General features: G+C 33.6%; 3 protein-coding genes across 7 annotated transcripts; 2 read left to right on the forward strand and 1 right to left on the reverse strand.

Moving 5' to 3' along the window:
- The first annotated feature begins 2,779 nt into the window (after positions 1-2,779).
- LOC132315612 (zinc finger protein CONSTANS-LIKE 15-like) lies at positions 2,780-7,749 on the forward strand. 3 transcript variants are annotated; one of them, XM_059813952.1, is made up of 4 exons: positions 2,781-3,845; positions 4,500-4,703; positions 6,532-6,627; positions 6,806-7,017. In XM_059813952.1, the coding sequence occupies exons 1-4, from the start codon at positions 3,066-3,068 to the stop codon at positions 6,809-6,811; spliced, it is 1,086 nt and encodes a 361-aa protein (XP_059669935.1). In that variant the 5' UTR covers positions 2,781-3,065; the 3' UTR covers positions 6,812-7,017. The 3 variants fall into 3 exon arrangements, with proteins under 3 accessions (XP_059669934.1, XP_059669935.1, XP_059669933.1); XM_059813950.1 differs by lacking the exons at positions 6,532-6,627; positions 6,806-7,017 and adding exons at positions 7,163-7,416; positions 7,502-7,749 and having other exon boundaries at positions 2,785-3,845; XM_059813951.1 differs by lacking the exon at positions 6,806-7,017 and having other exon boundaries at positions 2,780-3,845; positions 6,532-6,799.
- Positions 7,750-8,986: 1,237 nt separating this feature from the next.
- On the forward strand, positions 8,987-14,184 carry LOC132315613 (uncharacterized). 3 transcript variants are annotated; one of them, XM_059813955.1, is made up of 12 exons: positions 8,987-9,409; positions 9,787-10,008; positions 10,108-10,182; positions 10,286-10,341; positions 10,437-10,572; positions 10,678-10,774; positions 10,865-10,931; positions 11,655-11,753; positions 13,100-13,189; positions 13,287-13,441; positions 13,567-13,668; positions 13,756-14,184. In XM_059813955.1, exons 2-12 carry the CDS (start codon positions 9,810-9,812, stop codon positions 13,922-13,924), a joined length of 1,245 nt encoding a protein of 414 aa, XP_059669938.1. In that variant the 5' UTR covers positions 8,987-9,409; positions 9,787-9,809; the 3' UTR covers positions 13,925-14,184. The 3 variants fall into 3 exon arrangements, with proteins under 3 accessions (XP_059669938.1, XP_059669937.1, XP_059669936.1); XM_059813954.1 differs by having other exon boundaries at positions 8,988-9,409; positions 9,775-10,008; XM_059813953.1 differs by having other exon boundaries at positions 8,988-10,008.
- A 588-nt stretch (positions 14,185-14,772) lies between these two features.
- On the reverse strand, positions 14,773-15,700 carry LOC132267477 (CASP-like protein 1F2). Its single transcript, XM_059768639.1, has 3 exons — positions 15,498-15,700; positions 15,186-15,303; positions 14,773-14,988 (listed from the first exon to the last, which is right to left on the reverse strand). The coding sequence occupies exons 1-3, from the start codon at positions 15,698-15,700 to the stop codon at positions 14,773-14,775; spliced, it is 537 nt and encodes a 178-aa protein (XP_059624622.1).
- Positions 15,701-17,206: the final 1,506 nt, after the last annotated feature.

Genomic DNA, 17,206 nt, shown 5'->3' on the forward strand with positions numbered 1-17,206 from the left:
TCTACCATAATACTACTTATATTTGATTACTGCTAGTGAGCTACTTAACTTCATAGTTTAATCGGACAAAACTAGTCATGTCATGTGCTATCATGTCTATGACTAAATAAAGCTGAAAATTAATTGTCGAACTATTACAAGTCCTCTAACATAAACACACCAAAATGGTCACTACTTTCTTGATAAAGAGCATTTCCAGCATTAAGGGACATTACAATTTACAACTCGTGTACATTTCAATTTCTCCAAAATCATGAATTTATTTCATTTTATGTTAAGAATTTCATACATAAATTGAGTCTAGTTGGAGATTAAGTTCTTATCATTTCAGATTATAAAAAGATTTTTAAAGCCACTAGACAGGTGAAAACACCAAATGAAATATGTTTTTGGTACATGTGTGGGACCCAGGTAAGTTACAAACATTCACCAAATGGCAAAAAAAAAAAAAAAGAAAAAGAAAAAAACCAATAGGTTTGGCCATTTGGTTTTATATCATAATTATTAACTTCATGCAAACATAAATGACTTTTTCTTCAATAAATAAAAGAAATTACTTCTATTTATGAAACCAAATCTTTCACTGTACAGTAGTTTTGGACAAAAATAAATCAATAAATAATTGAGAGTTCAAGTTTCAAAATTTAGACAAAATGACAAGAAATGTAGTTTACCTATCTAAAAAATTGAATTTCAATCTTGAACTGAAATAAATTACTCATCATGACTTCCAAGCTAATGCCCGTCAAATGCAAAGGGCTACACGTTGTTCAAATTGCGATGCCTGAAAAGAAGAAGCAAAATAAATAAATACTACTTGCCTTCTTGGTAGCAATTGCAGGAACTAACAAATAGATAAAAGTGATATTCATTGTCAAAAAAAAAAAAAGGTGTAATATCAATATAAAGAGATGCGAGTGGATTGTATGGGACTTTGGAAGAAGCAATATGTTGCCTAGCCATCATGTTGGGAATAACATATAAAAAAATAAAAATAAAAATAAAAAAAGAAAAAGAAAAAAAGAAAAGATTAAAATAAAAAATAGTAAAGTCAAAAAATTCAAAATAAAATGTACAAAAAAAAAAACTATTTTTATGTTCCCTAAAATTTTTTTTCTACTTATGTTCCTAAAAGTTCAGCTCATTAATTCCGAGGGTATGCACTGCATAAAACACGGAGGGATACTTTTTTGCAGTTTTTTCTCTTTATATATATATATATATATATATATGTATGCACTCTAAGGGTATTCTGAAAATTAAGGTTAACACTCGGTCATGTGAGTTGCATATCTTGACCGTAGAGACTAGAGTAAATTGTAAGGTTTAAGTTCAAAAAAATACCTCTAAATTATAATTCCCATAGCACTTACATCCCATATTTTAAAAGTATGCTATTAACTCTTAACCCCTTATTCTTTTTGAAAATTGAGAGGAAATACCTCTCAAATTACTTTTTCTAATTTGATATAAAGTAAGGTTGTAATGTTTGTTTTATCCTCTTACTATTCCGAAAATGTCGAAGGGGTGTGTGCTAATAATATGATACTAGAATGATGTTATGTGCACTTTAATTATATTTAACCTACTTTTTAAATTTTTTTGTCACCTTTAAAAAATATATATATCTATGTAATATCTCTCTTTGAGTTTACTGTTTTCATTTTCGGACTTTAGATAAAAAAATAATAATAAATATTTTTTAAAAAATAATAATAAATATTCGTTCTCACAGTTGTCAAATTAATGTACAGTATATCACAAGTAATGAAAACCTTCGTTCTTTCTATAATTATATATAAAAAAAACTTATTCACAATTAAAATTTAATATAACTATAATTTTTCATTAAATATATAATTAAAAAAAATTAAAGTAAAGATACTTATTCATTATATATATAATATATACGTTTAATTTTGTAAACTTGAGAATTTGCAATAAATTTTTGGGATTTTTTAAAACTTAAGTTCCATAATTTTGTATAAATTTTGACATCAATTCCATTTTAAAAAAACATTAGGGCTCCATTTGTTTCGACGTAAAATATTATTTTAGGAAAATATATTTCTTTTTCAGGTAAAACATTATTTTATTTTTACTTTGTCAGCACTTGGCAAAGGTCTACATCGAGTTGAGGTCAAGTCCATCGAACGGGATATGTAAAATAACTCACCGAAAATTTATGAATAAATTATTTTTATTAAATTTTAATATTTATTTTCTTCTTAAATATTTTAAGACAACCAAACACCAAAAAATAAAAATAAAAATATTTTCTTATATCCAAACAAACGAGCTTAGATGTTTTATATTAGTCAACGAAAGTCTAAAAAACAATGTCAATGTTAATAATAAAATAACATTTATTTTAATGTCCACGTTAGACTACATATATCTCATTTTAAAGTTTCCCTTACTAATAAAATAATTTCAGATATAAAATTCCAAAAATATTTTATCATCAAATTACTCTAAATCAATTTATCGAATTTTCTCATTACACACCTCAGAGAATATCACTTTATATTTATGTGCAGCATATAGATTTTTTTTTTTTTTTTTTTCACAACATATAGATTAGATATGCCCCCTGATTTTATCGGTGAGGGGTCATTTCCTGAGAAAAGCTAGCACGGCAGAGAGTCAAGTTCAAAAGACGCAAGACGACATCACTCTACGCCAGCATGGCAAAAAGTGCCGATATTTTACAAGCAAGGACCCCACTGCCTTTGCAACTTCCCCATACATAAATATCATATTCATGTGCACAACTGCACATGTGAAGTATATAATTGTATTATGTTATGCGCCCACTGCACTCACCAAAAAGAGTGACTCTGACTCTCCCTTCTTCATCGTCGCTTGCTATGCATATGCTATCTCTATCTCTATCTCTATCTCTGTCAAAATTAAATTAAGCTCTTGCTGTAGTATTCAAACTTTTTCCATTCAACTTTCTTAGGGTTAGGGTTTTACAACTCCTTTTCCCATTTAGTAGTATATCATCAAGTCAACTAACTTTGTGTGTTCGATTGTATGTGTACGGAACCCCCCCCGGTAAAATGGAGAAGCATTCCAAATCTGGAACTTCGGGGATGTTCATACCCTGCGATTTCTGCAACGAAAGAACGGCGGTTTTGTACTGTAGAGCCGACTCGGCGAGGCTCTGTTTGTTCTGCGACCAACACGTACACTCCGCCAATGCTCTCTCTCTCAAGCACCTCCGCTCACAGATCTGCGACAACTGCAGGTCCGAACCGGTTTCGGTACGCTGCTACACCGACAATCTCGTGCTCTGCGGTGACTGCGACTCCGACACTCATGACAACTGCTCCGTCTCGTCCCTCCATCGACGCGAGCCCGTCCAAGACTTCTCCGGTTGTCCTTCGGCGATTGAGCTCGCATTAGTTTGGGGGTTCCATTTACAGCCTCGAAATTCTATCAATTCCAACAATTATACGCGCTTGTACAAGTCCGATGTTGGGAATTTTCAAGATCTGATGGTGATAAATGAGGAGGATCCCTTGCCTGATGGGGTTCCGAGTCTTGAATTCCCAACTGTCTCGAATTTGCGGAATTCAAGCTGTGGGAAGTACAAGACTGTGATGTATAAGCAGCTGATGGAGTTGGCCAAGAGGGAAACAGTGAGAGTAAACGGAGATGGATCTGAATTGGGGTCTGGGATTGAATTTGATAACGGAGATGATGAGGAATTATTGCATCAGCAAACACCCTTTACGTCTCTGCTTATGTTGCCAACGACTGTAGACTCAAGGGAAAATGATTGCGTGAATGAAGTTGATAATATGTGGAATTGTAACCCAACATATCAGGCACCTCAGGTTTGAATCACCTTCCTTCATTCTTCTGCAATTCATTTTATTCTAACTTTCACCTTTTAGTAAAAACCTACAAATTTTCATCTTTTTAATTTATTTGTGTAAGCAGCTGCTAATAACTGATTATACAGCTGAATCCCAATTTATACACAGGACAGTGGCAACTGTCTACTCATGTGGCCTCTGAGGACTATGGTAGGGTGTGTGTTTAACTTTACTTCCTTGGTGTCTAGATTGAATGCCCGCTTAGCTATTCAATGCACTCTAGTTATTGGATTTCCAAAGTCTTGTTTTTTTGGTCTTCATGGATATTTTGCTTTAATTTTTGTCCAAACAGAAGGTGGTAATGTTAAACTTCTATGTTTAAGTGTTTGACCTATCCTTTACTCGCCTCTTGCTTTTTGCTTTTTCGTTTTGCTAGATACGTCCACACAACTGAACAGAAAAGTACATGTTACATGATCTTTTTGCTTTTTATGGTAACTTAGCAGTATATCTTGTATAGTTTCATTTAGGATGTTATTTTCCTTTATGTTGCGTTTGGGAGCATTGAATCGGTGCTCCCAAACATAGCACTCCAGTATATTTGGTTAAAAAAATTTGGCATGTGATGACTGGCATGGTAGTTGTTAAGTCTTTTCACGGATGCTCTTGCAGATTTGGGATTTTCATTTAGGAAAATCGAGGGATTGTGAAGAAGATAGTCAACAAGAAGTAGGATATGGTGCAGAGAATCCTGGTTTCACGATCAAGTACTATAATGACATTGGAAGGGAAGCTTCCTTGACCACAGCGGAAGTGTTGCAAAACATGAATGAGATGAAGTGCTTCACAACATATAACGGCATACCAGTGCAAAAGGTAAGCCTTTTTGATTGCTATCTATTATTTAAGTTTATTGCCAAGTGACATCTAAACTATTTATGGGTTTCAACTAGTATCCTTTAGCTTGCTTTTAGTTAAGCCGGGCTTCATATATTTTGAGAGAGTCTCAGTTTGTGAATCAATATTGGAGATACAAAGGAAGCTATCTTTTGCCTTTGTGATATTTATTATGTGTGCCTGTGAACGTATGGTTATGAACATCGTGCACTTCAATTTACTTTGAAACCAATGAATGAGTTTTTCATTCTAGTCATCCTAACTTTGGAGTTGAATCTGAAAGTTATAGTTATTTTTATAAGAAAGTTTTGACTTGTAGTGGTGGAAATTTCAAATAATGCTAATTTTAACCGTCATTTTTCTATTACTTTGACTTGAAAGCACTCATGTGTTGCACAAGTAATATTCTGTCCTTTATGGTTTAGTTGCAAAAGAAAAAGGAAAACCCTTACTTCTTTTCAAGGATGTTTTAAGAGTCTATTGTAAAGATAATAAGTGTTACATATATATATTTTTTGATAAGTAATTATACATATTACATTTGACAGTATTTAAAAGCACAAACAAACAAAAGATAGCTAAAAGTACGAATATACAATGTTCTTTAGCTGACATAAATGATACTCCTACTAAATTATATGATCCTTTTTTGAGAATTATGACTTAGGGCTCTGTGTATCAGATAGGACATAGAATGATAATCTGAATTGTGGCATTTTGAGATTTAGTTATCGCGTTTAGCAATTATGGAAGAAAGTTTGTTCAAATTCACAGAGGATTCTACATAAGAAGTCACATTACGTTCGGTTTTAGAGTAGATAAATGAAAATCTCTGCCCGTATTGATGAAATTGTCTTTTATGATTTTTTTCGTGTATGCACATTTCACATTTAGTTATCTGAGGCAAGGAAGTGTAAAGTGGAGTACATCCTCTAGTATTCCTTTTCAACAGGGGAAATAAAGAAAAGTGTTTCATTTCATCTAGGTGCTTTGATATTAGGGCTCCAAAATTTATTTCCTGGATTGAACTGGAACATATTCTTCACTATAGACAGAAAAGCATATGGATTTGCTTTTCAGTGTTTGATTGAGGACTGAAGCCCAAGATAAAACTTGTGAGTTGCGTAAATTAATATATAAGGATATTAACGAAGGTGGTTGATTACAGGAATTTCAATTCTTCGACCTGAATTTCTTAGCCTACTGACTTAGAGATTTTTCAATTGTGATGACAATTTGGTTAAAACTTGAAAAATTCATTGAGAAACCAATTTGAGGCTCTGAAGGTTCAATCCTTTATTTACAGGTGAGAAGAAAAATAATATAGGAGAGTACTGCTTTTTTTGTTTCTTTAAGTAAATCTCTTAGATGTGCAGCTAGTTGGAAACCATGATTCACCATTAAGATTCTTTTGAGCTCATCTTCGAATGTAGAAGTTCAAAATTTGGAGTACATCTATTCAGTTAGTTTGAGTTATAAAAAGCATTACTTTTATGTGGGATGAAGACATATGAATTTGGGTTGAAAGAGAAAAGGTGGATATTTGTTGAATTTATTTCTAGTGGGATGTTTATATGCATTTACATATACACATACATCCATTGTTGGCTTGCTTACCAAAAATATTGGGACTCCTGCTTGTCTACAGTATGATAGTCAAATAGTGACTCTTATTGCGAATCGTAAAATAATTCAACTCCACATAGCATTTCCCAACTATTTGAGGTCATGTACATAACTCTTGTTTTGTCATTCCGCTCTAAGGTCATAATTTTAGTCAAACCACATGTTATCATATGAAAAATAGGATTTTGGCAGTTCAGATGCGACATCATCTGATCCGGATGCATTGGCAGCCAAGTGGATGGGAATAGACTGTATCACCCAGAATCGCATGATCCAGGTAGATTCCCCTCTACTCTGGTCGATTTTTGAGCATGGTCTATTTAATGAACCAGTTCCAATTGATTGAATGGTTAGTCTACTTGCATCATATGATTAAGATCCAGAATCATGTGATATTGACAACTATGGTTTACAGCAATGTGAAAAAGTTAAATTTTCCAAAATTCTGTATGTAGTGGTGATCAATTATCAAGTTGCATGCTCAGAGTTTGCACATAAAACACTTTGGGAGTGTGGAGAGCACCACAATATTGACTTGAGTGGAATCCCTGTGATTGAAAGATGGTTTGATTGGAAACTTTTACATCTGATTTTCTTATGCTTGTTCTTATCGTGCAACTGCTGCCCACCCATCCCTTCAAATGTGGATGAAAGAAGCAGTAGAAAGGTGAGCTGATGTCAACTGCTGAGTTTAAAATGTAGTGTAACTATTGTTGTCATATCATAACAACTTTTTCATTATCTGATTCCTTCTTTGCTAGTTTGCTTTTGGGACAACTGTGTATTGATAAGCTTGGTTGGAATAATTGCAGAATCACTCGACGCAATCATTTTCAAGCCACAGTCCCGCTATGTCAGAAAATAACAATGTACATATATCATCGGCATCCATGTTGGTTGAACCCATAACGTGCAGTAGCGCCACCAATGTACAGTTTGGTAAACAGCCTTTTCTAACTAGAAGTGACACTATTAAATCGGCAACTTCAAAGGTTGACATGGAAGTGCTGGCACGGAACAGAGGCAATGCCATGTTGCGCTACAAGGAGAAGAAGAAAACTCGAAGGCATGATTATCTTGTCATTTCCTTTCCTTTCTCGAGCCATCTCATTGCATCCATTTAAGACATTTTTTTTGTTAACTGTGGACAGATTTGACAAGCACATTCGCTATGAGTCAAGGAAGACCAGAGCTGATACTAGAAAGCGAGTGAAGGGGCGATTTGTGAAGGCCGGTGGAATTTATAACGTTGAAGACAGCTGCTAAATGGTTCAAAAAATTTGTTACTCACTCATCTCTGTTGTCTAAGTATACATGCATGTTATCAGCATTATGCACTCAATAATGTACTGCTACTACGTATATTTCATTCAATGGTATTTCTTTGTGATGGTAAAAACGTGCGAACAATTTTCCCAGAATGTTCCAATATTTGTCTGATTTTGTAATAGTTATGTATTTTCCTTTCAATGATGTTGTAAAAGGTATGAGTGAAGAGTGCAATCTTGATGGTACTCACCGAAAAAATAAAATAAAATAAGAATGAAAAAAGTGGAATCTTGATGTTAGGGTAAAGAAAGACTAAAGAGTGTAATCTGGAAAGTGAAATGATACAGATTTTTAGGGGATGAGAGATATTTCATGTATGAGACAGCGAAGAAAGAGCTCTTTCAATTTCGTAGAAAATGGACACTGGAACTTGTCAAGTGGTGGGGTCCCTCAAGTCGCTTTAAATCTCTCTAGTACAAGACTATAAGTTATTACACAGCACCTGGTCATCACTCATCAGTCAACAACACTACTCAATCAATGGGCAAGTACTGTTGTTCACTTTCTCACAAATTCACAATGGTCAATAGTGGTACTCCTCTTTTTTCTAATTAAGTTTGATAATTGTAACTTACAAAAATTTTTTTAAAAAAATTCTGAATTATATTTTTCAAAATTTTAATTTGAAATTGAGAGAGTAATATATTATAACCTCATTTTTTCTTGTAATAATACCTATAAAAAAAAATTATCCCTAATGATTCTTAAACAACATAGAATTAATTAAATTCTTCTGCAACTCTAAGTCTGAAAATGTAAGAAAATTATGTGAAATAAGGAGGAATACATGAATAGCATAAGTCAAAATATTTATTACTATTATAAAGTGGATAATAACTTGTTTGTTTTATGTTCTCTCTTGCTGAATTATTGTTATATACTTGAACCAAATAATGGACTAATATTCTTCCCTCCAATTTGTATTTTTCTTTACTCTAAAATCTAAATATATAATGTGAATTTGAGTATCCCACCATATATATTACAAAATCTAAACAAATGGAAAAACTAGAAAGAGACGGTTGAACAATTCCATTTCTCTTCCTCAACATATCCCTCTCTATGTCCACTCTTCATTGTCACATTTCCCTTTCTTTTCTTTCAACTAGATATTTTATTTTTTTAATACAAATCACTAAAAGTCACAATAAAAATTTTTTAATCATAAAAAAAATAATATCAAAGTTTTGACATTATCCGATTCATCATGAAATTTATCTGATTATTCAAAAAAAAAAAAAAAAAAGGATTTAGATAAAATTGGAGACATCCAATATTAGCATTTAGGTTGTTATAGGAACTTAGAAAATTGTTTTCAGTTTCTATCCCATTTGTTTATACAATATACAGTAGTTAAAAAGAAGTTTGGCGGATTTAGTTTGGTTTGGCAGCTAGTAGTATAAAATATAGTAGTAGTAGTACTACAGTATTTATTATGATACAGTGACTCAGTGAGTTCAATCGCATTAAACAAAGAAATAATAATACGGAGAAGATGGAAATTGATTTCTATGGGTTTCCGTCAACGTCGCTGAAATTAATTGGGTTCTCTTCAATCCTACGCCATTTGCCATGTGACTCTTTTCTCGGTTTCTGAGCTCCATCCCATCCCTAGTTAGCCACCAACTCCCAGATTCCTCTCTCTCTCTCTAAATTCTAAATCCAATGGCGATATCAGCATCCCTACTCCATCCTGGAAGCTTCACAACTCTCTCTCCTATCACAAGCCAGTAACATTTATATATCTCTCTCCTATTATTCTGCTCATTTATATATTATTATTTTACTATTTCCATATATCTATCTACAGTAGTATTATACTTGTACATGTGTGTTGGTCTGCTTGCCAATTTCAAGAACATGCCTGCTTTAACTCTCCATATTCATATTATTCTACTTTTAGCTTCTTATTAATTTCAATCAACTGCTTTTCATTTTATTTATTTATTTATTTTTTCGTTCTCCTTTTAATTAGCTGTTACTGCCCAAATAGTTTTGGGATTTTTTTTTTTTTTTTTTCCTCCTTTTCAATTTCCACAGTTTCGCATTGGTGTAAAATGTAGAATTTCTGTGATGATGAATTTATTATATGTAGGATGTTATATAGGAAACTAGTCCCCTGCAACAACAATGGGGTGTGTATCTTCCATACACATAGTTGGAAGCAAGAAAAAGAAGACTGTCCCCCAAGTCGCTGTTTTTGTCACACCAATGCGTCTTCCCGCACAATCTGATCTTCAAACCACACTCAGAGGTCTCATTCCCAGACATCTGGCTGATCGAATCATATCACTTCGCAATCAGATTGTATTAGTCGCACAGGACACTGGTAAGCTCTTATAAAAAATGCTTTTAAAATTTTATCACTACGCTAATAAAGCTTTCTCTTTTGATGAATAATCATTTCATTTGTGGACTAATTTTGCAGATGGATCCGCTGTTACCGAATTAATACGAGCACTAGAAGAGTATTTGTCTCTTCTACTTGGCCTCACTAAGAAAGGTTTGTTTGTTTATCATACATACCAACTTTTATATATTTTATATTGATAGAGATGTATATGTGTTTATTTGTATCTAAATGCAAATGATTTACTTATGTACAGAACATGGTCTCCAGAATTTGGTAGAATTCAAATGGAAAACTTTGGATGGACAACAAGTAAGAATCTCACAGAGTTATACTTGTTTGTTCTTTTTACGTTTTTTTTTTGGTTAGATGTAATTTAGTAATTAGATCGGTAATTTGACAAGCAGGAAATCTGTGTAGCAAACTCCTGGTTTGAATTACTATCTGTTATCCACTTGATGGCTATGTTGACATTGACCGAGGCAAATTCAATGCTTATTCCAAAGGATCACCCTGATTCTTGTGAAAGGGTAGTATCTGCGGGTTTGTAATGCTCGTCTAAAATACCTAGCAGGGATGCCTTATATATTGCACCAAATCCTAATTTGATGTCACAAGCTTTGACTTTTAGCTTTCATCTTTCACTAGATTGCATGAGGGATGCTGTTGATTTATTGCTGAAGGCATCCGGGTACTTGGAATTCTGTATTCGGCATGTTCTTGTTCGCTTACCATCTGATATCAAGTATGTAAACATATTTTTCAGTACTATTAAATTTTTTTATTTGCTTTCGTATCGGCCTGCCATTATCCTGGAACATGTTTGTACTTCCAGGGGGAGGTTGCCAAAAGATTTGCATGAAGGTGTATTGGAAGCTATTTCTATTCAAGCATTAGGCCAGGTACATATTACACAAATTTTGTTGAGAGCTGCTTGGATTACCTACCTCCCAAGATTATAAGACAACTATGAACCTAATCTGGGGTAGCAAAAGGAAAAGTGAAAAAAGAAGCAACAAGATGGTAGTTTCCCATCTTTACCTAAACAAAAAGAAGATGGTAATTTCCAAGTGAGAAACCCTCATGCATGTCATAGTGGAAATGATAGAAAATTGAAAGAATATGAAAGATAGGGAGACAATTTTTTACTAGATCGTTGAATGATACAATCTCCATATAATACTCGAGCTTTTATTGTCTCTCTTTCCTATCAAATCTTATCCCCATATTGGGTCATTTGCTGCCAAGCATGAAAACGGTGCTCAAATATGAAGTTATCCACTTGGTATAATAGGTATCAAAGGCTAAGATTTAATCCAGCCTGCCCCTTATGGGGACTAACTCACCCCGGACCTTTCACTTGGTAAGTAGAGGAGATACCATAAGAGCTAAGCTCTTGTCTTCATCTACTTATTTTATTTGACCCATCAAATATGTTTTTTGACTAGTTTAATATAAACATATTAATTAATATGTTTGTTTTTTTCATTTGATCTTTGGTTTATTTACAAACTACTCTCTCTCTCTCTCTCTCTCTCTCTATTCTGCACCGTAAATGCTGCATGATGGGCTAGGCTGATGTAAGTGGTAAATACTTGTTAACACGGTGGCATATGACAATTCAGGGAACTGAAATGCAGCTTAGCTTAGCTGTTGGGAGTCAAAATGTTAATTTATCTGTGAAGAGGAGGCTGGCATGTGAACAACTGAGCTATTTTGGGAAGGTACATAACCAGTTTTTTTAAGAACTAAAGACTTTAAAAACACAATTATCATCGGCATCTTGCTGTATTTCTGTGCTCCATCTACTGAAATTCTTTCCCTCTATATCTGATGTATCTCGTTTTGATAAACCTGGTAAATACAGGATTTACCAACTAAGCAATACAGCTGATAGCTTTGAGATAATTTTCAAGTGCGTTTCGTAGAGAAAGCTATATTTTTATAAAGTTTAGGATTTTTTGTAGCTTATAACAGTCTACTATTACTTTCTCCGGAATGTAATATTTTGCCTGATAGAGAATGGTTTCCTATGTTCCTGCATCTATATATATCTCTTTATGATGTGTGAACAAGCCACAAGGTGTTGCTTAAATAAAATAATATTTAGAAGGGAATGATGGGGTTTCGACATGAGCTAAGAAAAGTTTCAATTAGAATAGGGGGTCTATCTGCAGAAAAGAAGTGTCACTCGTGTGGATTTTGTAAAAACATTAAGGAGGGTGAGTGAATTAATATGCAGGATTCATTCAGCATTCAGGGGTCCAACTGCAAAATGAAATAATTTTTTCATATTAGTTATTCTGTTATAAAAAAATAGTAAGAAGACAATTAGATAGACATTGGAGTTGCATGAAATGGGGATCTTTTCTCAGATATGATTGTAAATAATCAAGGTACTATACTTCCTTTACTATTCCTCTATCACTGAAATTAGTTTATCTGTGAAAAGTTTCATAGGCTAGGGAGTTGGCTAACCAAGAATCTGAAACTTTTTTGAGGGACTATGTTTCAGATTAAAGGGCATCATACTTCAAAACATAAACTTCCTTCTTAGAATTATGTAGATTGTCTCAAAAGAGTTACCAAGTGTTAATTATCCTTGGATACGACAATTCTGTCTTTCTTGACATGTCACTTATTTTCAAAACTTCTTCACGCAAAACTAACCTGAGTTGATAATCTTAACCATCTAAGCAATGAATCTCTTCTTTTTTTCATCTTTCATATTCACTGTCCAAGTGTAGTCGATTTATAGGTGATGCTTGGATGCTAGACTATTTTGATTAGTTATTTGTACCGTATATTAGAAGGACAGAAAATATTGTAGGTCTCCTGTTATAGGCTGCACTCTGGCATTTGTACATATCTTTCTGCTTGTTTCTTGTTTACTTCTTTTTTTCTTTTGGATTGACTTTTGACATGGGTTTGTCAATGTAAATGTCCTTCAATTTTTTGCTTGATAATGTAGTTAGCAGATGAGAATTTTGCCTTGCGTATTAATTATAACCTTCAAAAGCATCCATACCTCTAACAATGAAATTATTTACTCCTTTATTTAATCAATCAGGCTCATTACGGCTTGTCCGGATGCAACAACGATAACGGATATGTAAAGAAGCATCTGTTGTTCATCAAGTGGAAGTACCTTGAAGCAAAGGTTTTAATTGCTGAATCTTCAACATTGGCTTTAAAAAACGTATTCCGCACTCAATAAATTATAATATTCAGATTCTAATCATATAAGATATTACCAGGCTGCAGCTTACTACTATCACGGTCTGATCCTTGACAAGGGTACTGAACCGTCCTGTCACGTCAGTGCTGTTTGTTGTTTTCTTGCCGCAGAAGAACTTCTCTCGGAGAGCAAGAAGACCTGTTTAAACTTTTGTGTTGCAGTTCCTGTGACCAGGTTGGTTTTGAATTTGTTTTTGTGCAGTGCACTGAAACATTTATTTTATTTAATTTTATTTTTATCGCAGCACCATTAAATTTGAAAATATTGTTTTATTTATTTACCTGATTTCTTTTGTCAAGGGCTCCTCCACCCTGGGGTGCTATGAAGTATTTAAAAAAGAAAATTCCTGAAGTTGCATCTAGGAAATCTCAAATGTATGGCTACCTTTTGGACCAAGAGAAGTAAGAGACCTTTTTGTTTCTATTTTCACAATCATTCTCTATGGTGAAAGATGGGGTTTGAATTTCTTTACTTGGGATATGATGCAGGGGTCTCCAAGACTTGCCCGATCTTCCAGAATTCCAGCTGTCCTTGAGACCTGATGACTATGAATTGCCTGAGATGGATTCAGCATGGGATAGCGAAAAATGGGAAATCCCAGGACAACCCCTCAAAGAGCACCTTAAAGATTGCGAAGATGAGATGGAAAATGAATGACAAACAATATGGCCTCACTCTTTTCTAGCTCTCCCGCCCCAGACGAACTCTAAAATTTCACCTGGTTGAGCTGACTGAACTTTCACAATACAAGCTAAAATGTATTACTAGTACAAGATGAAGAAGCAGTTGGTATTTTGCATTTTGTATTTTCCAGTCTCTAAATTTTATATCTTGAGATTTTCTGTTCAAAGTGATGTCCTTACTGCACAGCCCTGTCAATATTAATTATTAAAATCAAGGGATGCTTAAATTCCGTATTTTGATTTCTTCAACAACTATACTATAGTTCTTCATATTTCTTCATTTGACGGTCCATATATAGATAATGATTGACATATTATTTTCCTAATATATGTTAGAGTAGGCATTGGGTGGTTGAATGGTTGATACTCTGTATTCTTACAAGTTTCCATAAACAGAGTCAATGGACTTGGGATTGACTCTGTGGGAGGTAGCGTGTGATGTGATGTGTTGGTTGGTGGTTTGCACACTATGTGAACAACTTGTTTCTCATTGGTGATATGCCAAAGTTGTCTGTCAAACATTGTAGAAATCTTTTATTTTAATTTTTTATTTATTCCTTTCTGGGAAATGAACATTCCGTAGTAACCGAAAAAAGAAATGAACAAGATTGTGAGATATATAAAAATTAAAGTTTATGATTTTGGCATTGAAATTGCAATAAAAGCATGGAATAGAAACGTGATAAGTTACACAACATCTTCCATTCTGTACTTGAAGGAGGAGACAGAGAGATCATGCACAGCTGCTAATTCGAGATTACAGAAGGTCGAGAGAATTAAAATGGGAAGAGCATTTATTTGCGAGCGAGCCGTTGAGAAGAATTAGTAATGACGTGCTCTGTAGGCAGACAAGATAGTGAGTGTGAAGAAGCAAAACCAAGCGACGTAAGATAATGCAACGGCTAGCGTCACTTTGTCACAGTACTTCCCCACCCGATCACAAACCGGCATCCAACCCATCTCATTTGCTCCGAAATGACTCACGTATCCGACTGCACTCGCTGCCGCACATCCCGATATCAACAGCGCCATTATAACCTGACACACACTCACACACTTACTACTTCATCCCCATCACAAATATGCTTACAACATTTCATATATGAAGCACTTTAATTTCTGGAAAGCACTGCACTTATCTAAACAAATCTTTATTCCAACTGTTTATTTCTGTTAAACAAATTAAATCCAATCAAATTTTATACCAACAAAACCAATATATGAAATTTGCTTACCATATCATGTAGAAATAGATAAAAGTAGTTTGATTTTGGATATCTATTCATAATCACAACCACAATCAATGACAGCAGAGAGAAAGCGCTAACAATAGCATTTACCACAAGTAATGACCTGCAAAAGAGAACAAAACAAAAAATGAGAACAAGGGGTTATATTTATATATATTATCATAATTATTATAAAGTTATAAAGTCGGACTCATCAGACAATTTTTTTTTTTTTTTTTTTTTGTAAGTGAGGATGACTTTCCAACTTTATATCAGAACTCTAGGTTAGCCTACTTAATATTAAGCTACTCGTCTTACTTCAACGCGGTTGAGTAGCTATAGCGGACTTCTAGAGCAATCCCAAACGCTATTACAGTTTGGTCGCTGGTGACCATCCTACCAATTGCTCCCAATGTACATACAATGGCTGAAATTCTAAACAAGAGTTGGGCGGCAAAGAAGAAACACCCCCGTCTCTGTGTCTGTAGAACCACCATAGAGTCAGTCTTCCCTCTTGTCATTTCGCACTCCATTAATGGATCTTTTCGACAAAGCTGGAGAACAATACAAATAGTTTTAACAATATCAATACTCACACACCAGAATGCATGAAAACTAAGTTGGAGAATAGCTCTTATATAAGAGGGAAGTTACTGACTTACTATGTAACTAGAGTCGAAATATGAGCTAGCACAACTCCAAATTTGTTAGGAAAATAATTTGGTTTCCAATTAAATACAAAAATGATATTAATATTCCTTATCAATAAATTTATTTTCACCCCACCTACCATTCTTTTCTATTTTTTTAAGTCAAAATGATTCTCTCTGACTCTTAAAAGCACTTTCACATTCCATATTTGTACTAAAAATGAAATCACCCTATCCATACACTCCATTTAGAGAGATAAGGCTCATTAAGTAAATGGGAATATAATATTTGAAACATCTTTGCATTCCATATTTGTTAAGAAAAATTACTCTCATCACATTAACATCCATGGTGAAAGTTTGATATTGCCCTCAATTTTAATAAAATAATATCACTAACCTCAATGCTGATATAATTAAAATATATGTAAAATTACAATTTTACCCTTTAACCTAAAACTCCAACTCACAACTTTCTTTTTCTGAAGATCAATTATCTCTCTCCTAGACACACGTACACACCCTGAATGCTAAAACTTTCTTCTCTCTCCATGAAATCCTAATGCTCCCTAAGGATGGCTGATATCTCATTTATCTCTTCTTTTCTCCCTTTCATCAAATTTTTTTCTTTCCTACCAAATCGTGCATAAATCTTGAAAATGGGAGGAGAAAGTTGAGAGCCAGAATTGGTTAAACTATAAGGCAATTAAAGCAATCACCTAAGTCCCCAATGACCGAAGATGCGCCACCATATAAGTGATTTTGTTGTATTAATTGTATATTTCTTTTAATGTATTGATCATATTTTATTTATTGTATTAATAACCAAGTAAATACATCTGTGCTTTTATTGACTTTCTTGTTCTAATATTATATTTATTTCTTTCTATTGACTTTGGTGTTGTTTGATAAAATAAAAAAATTAAGTACCAAAAATTTTTAGAGTTAGAATTTAAGTGCTAAAGTTTTTAAATGCTAATTAAATATTATTATTATTATTATTGTTATTTGTATTTTTTTTTTAATTTTAAGCATAAGTTATGTCTCTATCACTTAAAATTTTATCCCATTTTAAGTAGTACCCCCCACTCTATCATCATAGATTCAAGTCCCCTTCAGCCTAATTCTATTAACTACTAACTTTTCTTGCTGGCTGCTGGGTCAAAAGAAGCAGAAAAAAATAAAATAAAATAATAGTGTTTACCGATTTTAATCATATTCAATTTGCAGATGCCTCGATAGCCCAGTGGTTAGTGCCTCCAGTAAATTTTGGGAGTGTCAGGTTTCGACTCTTTATACTTACTAATCTAACTTCTAACCTTTCTTGCCTTGTAAAAAAAAAAAAAATCATATTCAGTGTTTAATTTGTACAGAATT

The sequence above is a fragment of the Cornus florida genome, unplaced genomic scaffold, assembly GCF_030987335.1.
Source record: "Cornus florida cultivar Cherokee Brave unplaced genomic scaffold, ASM3098733v1 CherokeeBrave_3.0.0_Hap2_Chr07, whole genome shotgun sequence".
NCBI classification, from domain to species: domain Eukaryota; kingdom Viridiplantae; phylum Streptophyta; class Magnoliopsida; order Cornales; family Cornaceae; genus Cornus; species Cornus florida.

Excerpts from the sequence above, each read along its gene's own strand:
- LOC132315612 (XM_059813950.1), top strand. The coding sequence starts at position 3,066 with ATGGAGAAGCATTCCAAATCTGGAACTTCGGGGATGTTCATACCCTGC. Across the intron at positions 3,846-4,499 it reads CAACATATCAGGCACCTCAG|ATTTGGGATTTTCATTTAGG; the intron begins GTTTGAATCACC and ends ATGCTCTTGCAG. Across the intron at positions 4,704-7,162 it reads ACGGCATACCAGTGCAAAAG|AATCACTCGACGCAATCATT; the intron begins GTAAGCCTTTTT and ends GAATAATTGCAG.
- LOC132315613 (XM_059813955.1), top strand. The coding sequence starts at position 9,810 with ATGGGGTGTGTATCTTCCATACACATAGTTGGAAGCAAGAAAAAGAAG. Across the intron at positions 10,009-10,107 it reads ATTAGTCGCACAGGACACTG|ATGGATCCGCTGTTACCGAA; the intron begins GTAAGCTCTTAT and ends CTAATTTTGCAG. Across the intron at positions 10,775-10,864 it reads CGCTTACCATCTGATATCAA|GGGGAGGTTGCCAAAAGATT; the intron begins GTATGTAAACAT and ends TTGTACTTCCAG.
- LOC132267477 (XM_059768639.1), bottom strand. The coding sequence starts at position 15,700 with ATGACAAGAGGGAAGACTGACTCTATGGTGGTTCTACAGACACAGAGA. Across the intron at positions 15,304-15,497 it reads AGCTACTCAACCGCGTTGAA|GTCATTACTTGTGGTAAATG; the intron begins GTAAGACGAGTA and ends TCTCTTTTGCAG. Across the intron at positions 14,989-15,185 it reads ATCTATTTCTACATGATATG|GTTATAATGGCGCTGTTGAT; the intron begins GTAAGCAAATTT and ends AGTGTGTGTCAG.